The sequence below is a fragment of the Oncorhynchus keta genome, chromosome 1 (genome assembly GCF_023373465.1).
Source record: "Oncorhynchus keta strain PuntledgeMale-10-30-2019 chromosome 1, Oket_V2, whole genome shotgun sequence".
Lineage (NCBI taxonomy): Eukaryota > Metazoa > Chordata > Actinopteri > Salmoniformes > Salmonidae > Oncorhynchus > Oncorhynchus keta.
The window spans coordinates 88,588,383-88,601,726 of NC_068421.1; the positions used below are offsets into that span (position 1 = coordinate 88,588,383).

General features: G+C 45.4%; 1 protein-coding gene across 1 annotated transcript in view; it reads right to left on the reverse strand.

Moving 5' to 3' along the window:
- nek7 (NIMA-related kinase 7) overlaps positions 1–12,416 on the reverse strand; it is a 54,557-nt gene extending 42,141 nt beyond the window's left edge. Inside the window, exon 1 of the mRNA XM_052464139.1 lies at positions 12,295–12,416. Coding sequence (XP_052320099.1) covers positions 12,295–12,303 — 9 coding nt within the window. The 5' untranslated portion in view covers positions 12,304–12,416. The remainder of the gene's footprint in view (positions 1–12,294) is intronic.
- Between the last annotated feature and the right edge of the window lie 928 nt (positions 12,417–13,344).

Genomic DNA, 13,344 nt, shown 5'->3' on the forward strand with positions numbered 1-13,344 from the left:
GGGGGTTTGGCCAAGCGTCGCCCGGGTTAGGGGAGGGTTTGGCCCAGCGTCGTCCGGGTTAGGGAGGGGTTTGACCCAGCGTTGCCCCCCTAAGGGTTTGGCCTCGCGTTGCCCCCCTAAGGGTTTGGCCCAGCGTGGTCCAGGTTAGGGAGGGGTTTGACCCAGCGTTGCCCCCCTAAGGGTTTGGCCTCGCGTTGCCCCCCTAAGGGTTTGGCCAAGCGTCGCCCGGGTTAGGGGAGGGTTTGGCCCAGCGTCGTCCGGGTTAGGGAGGGGTTTGACCCAGCGTTGCCCCCCTAAGGGTTTGGCCTCGCGTTGCCCCCCTAAGGGTTTGGCCCAGCGTGGTCCAGGTTAGGGGGGGGGGGGTTTGCCGGGCGCCTGCAGGCTGACCTCGGTCGTCACGTGAACAGTGTTTCCTCCGACACATTGGTGTAGCTGGCATCCGGGTTAAGCAGATGGGTGTTAAGAAGCGCAGTTTGGCGGGTCATGTTTCAGAGGACGCAATGACCCGAGCCCGTTGGGGAGTTGCAGCAATGCAACAAGTTCGAAATTGGGGAGAAAATGAAATGTCCCACTTCACTTGCTACACATGGAGCCTCTGACAGTACTACTGCTTGGATCAACTGACAATAACAAGCTACCGGACTTTCTTATGAGGTGCACTAATAAAAACTGTTATAAAACTGATGTTTTATTTAAAATGTCATAGTGTAAACTTGTCACATAGATCATTCAATTCAATTTTAGACAAAGCTTTTGAATCAAAATAGGCCTATATTTGTTTTGCTCAAAAATCTATATTCTAGCAAGTAATCAAATACTAAAGTCCTTTTGGATATTCAAATAATCAAATAACTGTCCAGGTTCAAGAAGGATGTTTAAGCCTTGAGACAATTGAGACATGGATTGTGTATGTGGGCCGTTCAGAGGGTAAATGGGCAAAGACAAAAGATGTAAGTGCCTTTGAACAGGGTGTGGTAGTAGATACCAGGCGCACTGGTTTGTGTCAAGAACTGCAATGCTGCAGTTTCCCGTGTGTATCATGAATGGTCCACCACCCAAAGGACATCCAGCCAATTTGACACAACTGTGGGAAGCATTGGAGTCAACATGGGCCAACATCCCTGTGGAACGCTTTCAACACCTTGTAGTCCATTCCCCAATGAATTGAGGCTGTTCTGTGGGGAAAAGGGGGTGCAACTCAATATTAGGATTTTGTACAGTCAGTGTACACAAACTCTGCTGATCCTTAAAGCGCACACACACACACACACACACACACACACACACACACACACACACACACACACACACACACACACACACACACACACACACACACAAAACGAGTTAATATGATGCAGACCTCGCGCTTGTTCCCTCTTTTTCTTCCCCTCACTCTGCTGTTTCCCTCGTTCCTCTCTCTCGTTCCCTGTTTCCCTCCCTCTCTACCGTTCTCTTTCTTTCCCTATCAATTCCAATCCTCTCTCTACGGTTCTCTACCTCTTTTCCTCTACCCCCCCCTCTTTCTCTCATACCAAGGCCCTTCTCATTTTCATTACGCTGCGGTGGAGCACATGAGTTCTCAGAAACAGAGAAAAGCAAAATGCTCACATCTGGTACATAGTTTCTCCATATATATGTAACCCGGTCACACACAAACTACAACCACACAACACACAATACCCCTGCCACCGTAACCCCCCCACCCTCTCAGCATGACCTCATTCTCTCCCAGATGTCACAGAAACAGTCACAGTGCGACAAGACTACCGGAAATCAACGGTCCTAGCCGCTGTCAACGGTCCTAGCCGCTGTCAACGGTCCTAGCCGCTGTCAACGGTCCTAGCCGCTGTCAACGGGCCTAGATGCTGTCAACGGGCCTAGCCGCTGTCAACGGGCCTAGACGCTGTCAACGGTCCTAGCCGCTGTCAACGGGCCTAGACGCTGTCAACGGTCCTAGCCGCTGTCAACGGTCCTAGCCGCTGTCAACGGGCCTAGACGCTGTCAACGGGCCTAGCCGCTGTCAACGGTCCTAGCCGCTGTCAACGGTCCTAGCCGCTGTCAACGGTCCTAGACGCTGTCAACGGGCCTAGCCGCTGTCAACGGTCCTAGCCGCTGTCAACGGTCCTAGCCGCTGTCAACGGTCCTAGCCGCTGTCAACGGGCCTAGACGCTGTCAACGGGCCTAGACGCTGTCAACGGTCCTAGCCGCTGTCAACGGGCCTAGACGCTGTCAACGGGCCTAGCCGCTGTCAACGGGCCTAGCCGCTGTCAACGGGCCTAGCCGCTGTCAACGGTCCTAGCCGCTGTCAACGGTCCTAGCCGCTGTCAACGGGCCTAGACGCTGTCAACGGGCCTAGACGCTGTCAACGGTCCTAGCCGCTGTCAACGGTCCTAGCCGCTGTCAACGGTCCTAGCCGCTGTCAACGGGCCTAGACGCTGTCAACGGGCCTAGACGCTGTCAACGGGCCTAGACGCTGTCAACGGTCCTAGCCGCTGTCAACGGGCCTAGACGCTGTCAACGGTCCTAGCCGCTGTCAACGGGCCTAGACGCTGTCAACGGGCCTAGCCGCTGTCAACGGGCCTAGCCGCTGTCAACGGGCCTAGACGTTGTCAACGGTCCTAGACGCTGTCAACGGGCCTAGACGCTGTCAACGGGCCTAGCCGCTGTCAACGGTCCTAGCCGCTGTCAACGGTCCTAGCCGTGTTCAACAGTCCTTGTGCTTGTTGGGATACTGATTGTTAAACAATAGCAAACGGGAGAGTAGAGAGCGAGTGAGTTTGATCACATTGTTTTAAGAGTCCACATTTCCCCAGAAATGGACTCAACCGCACAAATGCCCGGCCGTCGGGTCTTCAGTCAACTGTTCGTTCCACAATTATTTTGTATATTTATTAACACTAGATCCGCTAAAGCAGTCATTTGACTGCTCATTTTATTTTTTTATTCTTTATTCTGCAATTTTTTAAGTCATGTCCCCCTCCGTCCACGACTTTTCCTAAATAAGTCTTTAATATGCACGGTGTTAGAATCTTAACATCACAACAGAACTGGAGTTAGAACCAGTTTTAGGAGGGCATGTCATTTTTAAAAATGGTTTCCCGTCCTCCTCCTAACAGAACAGTAGGAGCTGATCCTCTCCTTCTCCCGACAGTAGGGCCTGCTCCGCTCCTTCTCCCGACAGTAGGGCCTGCTCCGCTCCTTCTCCCGACAGTAGGGCCTGCTCCACTCCTTCTCCCGACAGTAGAGCCTGCTCCGCTCCTTCTCCCGACAGTAGGGCCTGCTCCGCTCCTTCTCCCGACAGTAGGGCCTGCTCCACTCCTTCTCCCGACAGTAGAGCCTGCTCCGCTCCTTCTCCCGACAGTAGGGCCTGCTCCGCTCCTTCTCCCGACAGTAGAGCCTGCTCCGCTCCTTCTCCCGACAGTAGGGCCTGCTCCACTCCTTCTCCCGACAGTAGGGCCTGCTCCGCTCCTTCTCCCGACAGTAGGGCCTGCTCCACTCATTCTCCCAACAGTCTAAATGGTATGTATCCTCTATTGTGTTAATCCATTCTAATCTCTAAATGGTATGTATGCTCTATTGTGTTAATCCATTCTAATCTATAAATGGTATGTATCCTCTACTGTGTTAATCCATTCTAATCTCTAAATGGTATGTATCCTCTACTGTGTTAATCCATTCTAATCTCTAAATGGTATGTATCCTCTATTGTGTTAATCCATTCTAATCTCTAAATGGTATGTATCCTCTATTGTGTTAATCCATTCTAATCTCTAAATGGTATGTATCCTCTATTGTGTTAATCCATTCTAATCTCTAAATGGTATGTATCCTCTACTGTGTTAATCCATTCTAATCTCTAAATGGTATGTATCCTCTATTGTGTTAATCCATTCTAATCTCTAAATGGTATGTATCCTCTACTGTGTTAATCCATTCTCATCTCTAAATGGTATGTATCCTCTATTGTGTTAATCCATTCTAATCTCTAAATGGTATGTATCCTCTACTGTGTTAATCCATTCTAATCTCTAAATGGTATGTATCCTCTATTGTGTTAATCCACTCTAATCTCCAAATGGTATGTATCCTCTACTGTGTTAAATCTCTAAATGGTATGCATGTTCTATTGTGTTAATCCACTCTAATCTCTAAATGGTATGTATCCTCTACTGTGTTAATCCATTCTAATCTCTAAATGGTATGTATCCTCTACTGTGTTAATCCATTCTAATCTCTAAATGGTATGTATCCTCTATTGTGTTAATCCATTCTAATCTCTAAACTGTATGTATCCTCTATTGTGTTAATCCAATCTAATCTCTAAATGGTATGTATCCTCGAATGTGTTAATCCATTCTAATCTCTAAATGGTATGTATCCTCTACTGTGTTAATCCATTCTAATCTCTAAATGGTATGTATCCTCGAATGTGTTAATCCATTCTAATCTCTAAATGTTATGTATCCTCTACTGTGTTAATCCATTCTAATCTCTAAATGGTATGTATCCTCTATTGTGTTAATCCACTCTAATCTCTAAATGGTATGTGTCCTCTATTGTGTTAATCCATTCTAATCTTTAAATGGTATGAATCCTCAACTGTGTTAATCCATTCTAATCTCTAAATGGCATGTATCCTCTACTGTGCTAATCCATTCTAATCTCTAAATGGTATGTATCCTCTATTGTGTTAATCCAATCTAATCTCTAAATGGTATGTATCCTCTACTGTGTTAATCCATTCTAATCTCTAAATGGTATGTATCCTCTACTGTGTTAATCCATTCTCATCTCTAAATGGTATGTATCCTCTATTGTGTGAATCCATTCTAATCTCTAAATGGTATGTATCCTCTACTGTGTTAATCCATTATAATCTCTAAATGGTATGTATCCTCTATTGTGTTAATCCATTCTTATCTCCAAATGGTATGTATCCTCTACTGTGTTAATCCATTCTAATCTCTAAATGGTATGTATCCTCTATTGTGTGAATCCATTCTAATCTCTAAATGGTATGTATCCTCTATTGTGTTAATCCATTCTAATCTCTAAATGGTATGTATCCTCTATTGTGTTAATCCATTCTTATCTCCAAATGGTATGTATCCTCTACTGTGTTAATCCATTCTAATCTCTAAATGGTATGTATCCTCTATTGTGTGAATCCATTCTAATCTCTAAATGGTGTGTATCCTCTATTGTGTTAATCCATTCTAATCTCTAAATGGTATGTATCCTCTACTGTGTTAATCCATTCTAATCTCTAAACTGTATGTATCCTCTATTGTGTTAATCCATTCTAATCTCTAAATGGTATGTATCCTCTACTGTGTTAATCCATTCTAATCTCTAAATGGTATGTATCCTCTATTGTGTTAATCCATTCTAATCTCTAAATGGTATGCATGTTCTATTGTGTTAATCCATTCTAATCTCTAAATGGTATGTATCCTCTACTGTGTTAATCCATTATAATCTCTAAATGGTATGTATCCTCTATTGTGTTAATCCATTCTAATCTCTAAATGGTATGTATCCTCTACTGTGTTAATCCATTCTAATCTCTAAATGGTATGTATCCTCTATTGTGTTAATCCAATCTAATCTCTAAATGGTATGTATCCTCGAATGTGTTAATCCATTCTAATCTCTAAATGGTATGTATCCTCTACTGTGTTAATCCATTCTAATCTCTAAATGGTATGTATCCTCTATTGTGTTAATTCATTCTAATCTCTAAATGGTATGTGTCCTCTATTGTGTTAATACATTCTAATCTTTAAATGGTATGAATCCTCAACTGTGTTAATCCATTCTAATCTCTAAATGGTATGTATCCTCTACTGTGTTAATCCATTCTAATCTCTAAATGGTATGTATCCTCTACTGTGTTAATCCATTCTAATCTCTAAATGGTATGTATCCTCTACTGTGTTAATCCATTCTAATCTCTAAATGGTATGTATCCTCTACTGTGTTAATCCATTCTAATCTCTAAATGGTATGTATCCTCTACTGTGTTAATCCATTCTAATCTCTAAATGGTATGTATCCTCTATTGTGTTAATCCATTCTAATCTCTAAATGGTATGTATCCTCTACTGTGTTAATCCATTCTCATCTCTAAATGGTATGTATCCTCTATTGTGTGAATCCATTCTAATCTCTAAATGGTATGTATCCTCTACTGTGTTAATCCATTCTAATCTCTAAATGGTATGTATCCTCTACTGTGTTAATCCATTCTAATCTCTAAATGGTATGTATCCTCTACTGTGTTAATCCATTCTAATCTCTAAATGGTATGTATCCTCTATTGTGTTAATCCATTCTAATCTCTAAATGGTATGTATCCTCTACTGTGTTAATCCATTCTCATCTCTAAATGGTATGTATCCTCTATTGTGTGAATCCATTCTAATCTCTAAATGGTATGTATCCTCTACTGTGTTAATCCATTCTAATCTCTAAATGTTATGTATCCTCTATTGTGTTAATCCAATCTAATCTCTAAATGGTATGTATCCTCTATTGTGTTAATCCATTCTAATCTCTAAATGGTATGTATCCTCTACTGTGTTAATCCATTCTCATCTCTAAATGGTATGTATCCTCTATTGTGTTAATCCATTCTAATCTCTAAATGGTATGTATCCTCTACTGTGTTAATCCATTCTCATCTCTAAATGGTATGTATCCTCTATTGTGTGAATCCATTCTAATCTCTAAATGGTATGTATCCTCTACTGTGTTAATCCATTCTAATCTCTAAATGGTATGTATCCTCTACTGTGTTAATCCATTCTAATCTCTAAATGGTATGTATCCTCTATTGTGTTAATCCATTCTTATCTCCAAATGGTATGTATCCTCTACTGTGTTAATCCATTCTAATCTCTAAATGGTATGTATCCTCTATTGTGTTAATCCATTCTAATCTCTAAATGGTATGTATCCTCTACTGTGTTAATCCATTCTAATCTCTAAACGGTATGTATCCTCTATTGTGTTAATCCATTCTAATCTCTAAATGGTATGTATCCTCTATTGTGTTAATCCATTCTAATCTCTAAATGGTATGTATCCTCTACTGTGTTAATCCATTCTAATCTCTAAATGGTATGTATCCTCTAATGTGTTAATCCATTCTAATCTCTAAATGGTATGTATCCTCTACTGTACGTGCTGAACGTCTTTCAATGTCTAGGAAAGAAATACAACGTTTAAAATGATCTACATCGGGGCAGCAGGTGAGCCAGTTTGGGAGAATGTGGCGATGAAGCTTTGTGGAACCTTACATTGGCCAGGGGACAAATGTCACCATGGACCATTTCTTCACTTCACTGTCATTGGCGAACAGGTTGCGGGCAAAGAAAACAAGTCTGACCGACACCATGAACCAATTCAGACGGGAGCTTCCTCCCTCTGTCAAAACGGGAGCTTCCTCCCTCTGTCAGACGGGAGCTTCCTCCCTCTGTCAGACGGGAGCTTCCTCCCTCTGACAGACGGGAGCTTCCTCCCTCTGACAGACGGGAGCTTCCTCCCTCTGACAGACGGGAGCTTCCTCCCTCTGACAGACGGGAGCTTCCTCCCTCTGACAGACGGGAGCTTCCTCCCTCTGTCAGACGGGAGCTTCCTCCCTCTGTCAGACGGGAGCTTCCTCCCTCTGACAGACGGGAGCTTCCTCCCTCTGTCAGACGGGAGCTTCCTCCCTCTGACAGACGGGAGCTTCCTCCCTCTGTCAGCTTCCTCCCTCTGGACGGGAGCTTCCTCCCTCTGTCAGACGGGAGCTTCCTCCCTCTGACAGACGGGAGCTTCCTCCCCTCTGACAGACGGGAGCTTCCTCCCTCTGTCAGACGGGAGCTTCCTCCCTCTGTCAGACGGGAGCTTCCTCCCTCTGTCAGACGGGAGCTTCCTCCCTCTGTCAGACGGGAGCTTCCTCCCTCTGTCAGACGGGAGCTTCCTCCCTCTGACAGACGGGAGCTTCCTCCCTCTGTCAAAAATAAGACGCCTGCACAGCCGTTGTGCTCCATAAAGACAAAACGAGGACACAAAGAGAAAACCTGAGACTATTACGCATGACAACCAAACAAAGGTGTGTGAAAGTTAGGAAAATGGTGTCAATTGTTAGGACAAGGGATAACAGCTAAATGGAAGCCATTGGTGAAGACAAGCAGGAGCAATAATAATAATAATAATAATAATAATAATGACAATAATAATAATAACAATAATAATAACAATAATAATAATAATGACAATAATAATAATAATAACAATAATAACAATAATAACAATAATAATAATAATAATAATAATAATAATGACAATAATAATAATAATAATAATAATAATATTAATAACAATAATAATATTAATAACAATAATAATAATAACAATAATAATAATAATGACAATAATGGATGATTTTTGACCGCTGTCATATTGACACTTATATTCATTAAAGCTTCATTATTGCTTTTGTACTGAGTGTCACTATTTATTAAGGCTACTTGGCCCTTATGAGGATGTTTAGGCTACGGATGTTTTCATCATTGTCCTGGCATCTTGATGGTTGGGGTATTTATTTTTGTCATGATAAAATGAAGCTGTTACCCTGTCCCTTTCTGTTTCATGGTCGTAACTAAGGTTCTCCAGAAATACAATTCATTGAACGCTGCAAATTAGTATTTTTTCGCCAAAGGATATATGACATGTATTAATTATACTGTTAGACTGGGACAGTCAGAATGAGGGTCTGTCGAGGACCAGCATATTAATTACACTGTTAGACTGGGACAGTCAGAATGAGGGTCTGTCGAGGACCAGCATATTAATTACACTGTTAGACTGGGACAGTCAGAATGAGGGTGATGCAAGTGGCTGTTCCACTGGTTGTCATAAGGTGTATGCACCAATTTGTAAGTCGCTCTGGATAAGAGCGTCTGCTAAATGACTTAAATGTAAATGTAAATGTCTGTCGAGGACCAGCATATTAATTATACTGTTAGACTGGGACAGTCAGAATGAGGGTCTGTCGAGGACCAGCATATTAATTACACTGTTAGACTGGGACAGTCAGAATGAGGGTCTGTCGAGGACCAGCATATTAATTACACTGTTAGACTGGGACAGTCAGAATGAGGGTCTGTCGAGGACCAGCATATTAATTACACTGTTAGACTGGGACAGTCAGAATGAGGGTCTGTAGAGGACCAGCATATTAATTACACTGTTAGACTGGGACAGTCAGAATGAGGGTCTGTAGAGTGTGACAGTCAACATGAGGGTCTGTCGAGGACCAGTATATTAATTACACTGTTAGACTGGGACAGTCAGAATGAGGGTCTGTAGAGGACCAGCATATTAATTACACTGTTAGACTGGGACAGTCAGAATGAGGGTCTGTCGAGGACCAGCATATTGTTAGACTGGGACAGTCAGAATGAGGGTCTGTAGAGTGGGACAGTCAGAATGAGGGTCTGTCGAGGACCAGCATATCAATTACACTGTTAGACTGGGACAGTCAGAATGAGGGTCTGTCGAGGACCAGCATATTGTTAGACTGGGACAGTCAGAATGAGGGTCTGTAGAGTGGGACAGTCAGAATGAGGGTCTGTCGAGGACCAGCATATTAATTACACTGTTAGACTGGGACAGTCAGAATGAGGGTCTGTCGAGGACCAGCATATTAATTACACTGTTAGACTGGGACAGTCAGAATGAGGGTCTGTCGAGGACCAGCATATTAATTACACTGTTAGACTGGGACAGTCAGAATGAGGGTCTGTAGAGGACCAGCATATTAATTACACTGTTAGACTGGGACAGTCAGAATGAGGGTCTGTCGAGGACCAGCATATTAATTACACTGTTAGACTTGGACAGTCAGAATGAGGGTCTGTAGAGTGGGACAGTCAGAATGAGGGTCTGTCGCGGACCAGCATATTAATTATACTGTTAGACTGGGACAGTCAGAATGAGGGTCTGTAGAGTGGGACAGTCAGAATGAGGGTCTGTCGAGGACCAGCATATTAATTATACTGTTAGACTGGGACAGTCAGAATGAGGGTCTGTCAAGGACCAGCATATTGTTAGACTGGGACAGTCAGAATGAGGGTCTGTAGAGTGGGACAGTCAGAATGAGGGTCTGTCGAGGACCAGCATATTAATTATACTGTTAGACTGAGACAGTCAGAATGAGGGTCTGTCGAGGACCAGCATATTCATTATACTGTTAGGCTGAGACAGTCAGAATGAGGGTCTGTCGAGGACCAGCATATTAATTATACTGTTAGACTGGGACAGTCAGAATGAGGGTCTGTCGAGGACCAGCATATTAATTATACTGTTAGACTGGGACAGTCAGAATGAGGGTCTGTCGAGGACCAGCATATTAATTACACTGTTAGACTGGGACAGTCAGAATGAGGGTCTGTCGAGGACCAGCATATTAATTACACTGTTAGACTGGGACAGTCAGAATGAGGGTCTGTCGAGGACCAGCATATTGTTAGACTGGGACAGTCAGAATGAGGGTCTGTAGAGTGGGACAGTCAGAATGAGGGTCTGTCGAGGACCAGCATATTAATTACACTGTTAGACTGGGACAGTCAGAATGAGGGTCTGTCGAGGACCAGCATATTAATTACACTGTTAGACTGGGACAGTCAGAATGAGGGTCTGTCGAGGACCAGCATATTAATTACACTGATAGACTGGGACAGTCAGAATGAGGGTCTGTCGAGGACCAGCATATTAATTACACTGTTAGACTGGGACAGTCAGAATGAGGGTCTGTCGAGGACCAGCATATTAATTATACTGTTAGACTGGGACAGTCAGAATGAGGGTCTGTCGAGGACCAGCATATTGTTAGACTGGGACAGTCAGAATGAGGGTCTGTAGAGTAGGACAGTCAGAATGAGGGTCTGTAGAGTGGGACAGTCAGAATGAGGGTCTGTCGAGGACCAGCATATTAATTACACTGTTAGACTGGGACAGTCAGAATGAGGGTCTGTCGAGGACCAGCACATTAATTACACTGTTTGACTGGGACAGTCCGGGTACAGTATGTCTGTCTTGCAGTGTGTGTGTGTGTGTGTGTGTGTGTGTGTGTGTGTGTGTGTGTGTGTGTGTGTGTGTGTGTGTGTGTGTGAGAGAGATAGAGAGACCTTGGCCCACAGCCAAACAAAGGCAGCATGGTGAGCCATTCTTCTCCTTGCCCCGTCATTAGCATATCAGATCAGAGGGGTGTTTGATGTCAATGGTGGAGCAGCACAAAGACCTCCTCGTCTTCCACTACAATCACTGCTCACACAATATTATGGAGTTACATGCAAATCAAGGGCCATTTCAATTGATTTGATTGCTAAGATGGTCAGGGAGGGAAAGGAAGAGAAATAAGGGGGAAGACAATGTTAATTCCATCCGGGGCCTCTGTTTACATATGGCACCACAGTGTGACTACACTGTATTTTCTTCATAATGGGTGGGGGGTGATGCCAGCCTCTGGACTGGCAATGTCTAATGAGGAAAACAGAGGGAGAGAGGCAGGAACAGAGGGGTACACAGAGGCAGAGTGGTGAGGGTGTGTACGTTTGTGTTTCAGTGCGTGTTTGTGTGTTTATTTATGTTTGTGGGTGTCTGTGTTTGTTTGTGTGCTTATGTTTGTGTTTCAGTGTGTGTGTGTGTGTTTATTTATGTTTGTGTGTGTGTGTGTGTTTGTTTGTTTGGGTTTCAGTGTGAGTGGCCGACAACATTGGTCATTTGCAGTGTGAGACAGCGTTGGTCATTTGCAGTTTGAGACAGCGTTGGCTTTGGATAAAAGCGTCTGCTAAATGGCATATATTATAGATTACGGGCTAGTAGATCACCAGGACGGGCTAGTACGTCACCAGGACGGGCTAGTACGTCGTCAGGATGGGCTAGTACATCATCAGGACGGGCTAGTAGATCACCAGGACGGGCTAGTACATCATCAGGACAGGCTAGTACGTCACCAGGATGGGCTAGTACATCATCAGGACGGGCTAGTACTTCATCAGGACGGGCTAGTACATCACCAGGATGGGCTAGTAGATCACCAGGACGGGCAAGTACATCACCAGGACGGGCTAGTACGTCACCAGGACGGGCTAGTACATCATCAGGACGGGCTTGTACATCACCAGGATGGGCTAGTACATCACCAGGACGGGCTAGTACATCACCAGGATGGGCTAGTACATCACCAGGATGGATCCCAGTGAGGAAGACTGACCTGTGTAGGACCACCAGATCTCTTACCTTGATCATCCGGGAGAGGTCCCCAGCATCAGCCAGCTCCAACACAATGTTCAGCTCGTTCTCCTCAATAAATGATGCATGGTACTTGATCACGTTGGGGTGGTTCAGTTGCTGTACGAGAGGGAGAGAAAGGGAGGGGGGGGAGAGAAAGGGAGGGAGAGGGGGAGAGAAAGGGAGGGAGACGGGGAGAGAAAGGGAGGGAGGGGGAGGAAAGGAGGGAGGGGGAGAGAAAGGGAGGGAGGAGAGAAAGGGAGGGGGAGAGAAGGGGAGGAGAGGGGGAGAGAAAGGGAGGGAGAGGGGAGAGAAAGGGAGGGAGACGGGGAGAGAAAGGGAGGGAGGGGGAGAGAAAGGGAGGGAGGGGGGGAGAGAAAGGGAGGGAGGAGAGAAAGGGAGGGAGGGGGAGAGAAAGGGAGGGAGGGTGAGAGAAAGGGAGGGAGGGTGAGAGAAAGGGAGGGAGGGGGAGAGAAAGGAAGGGAGGGGGAGAGAAAGGGAGGGAGGGGGTAGAAAGGGAGGGAGGAGAGAAGAAAGGGGGAAGAGAGAAAGGGGGGTAGAAAGGGAGGCAGGGGGGAGAAAGGGGGATAGAAAGGGAGGCGGGGGGGAAGAAAGGGAGGGAGAGGGAGGGGGGGAATCACACACACTCCAGCTGTATTATTGGATAAGGGTTGCAGCTCTGAGAGCCATCCCTGTCGTCTGTCTCTCTCCCTGTCGTCTGTCTCTCTCCCTGTCGTCTGCCTCTCTCCCTGTCGTCTGCCTCTCTCCCTGTCGTCTGCCTCTCTCCCTGTCGTCTGCCTCTCTCCCTGTCGTCTGCCTCTCTCCCTGTCGTCTGCCTCTCTCCCTGTCGTCTGCCTCTCTCCCTGTCGTCTGCCTCTCTCCCTGTCGTCTGCCTCTCTCCCTGTCGTCTGCCTCTCTCCCCGTCGTCTGCCTCTCTCCCCGTCGTCTGCCTCTCTCCCCGTCGTCTGCCTCTCTCCCCGTCGTCTGCCTCTCTCCCTCCTCTCTCTCCCCGCCTCCTCTCTCCCCGTCCTCACCTCTCTCCCCGTCCTCACCTCTCCC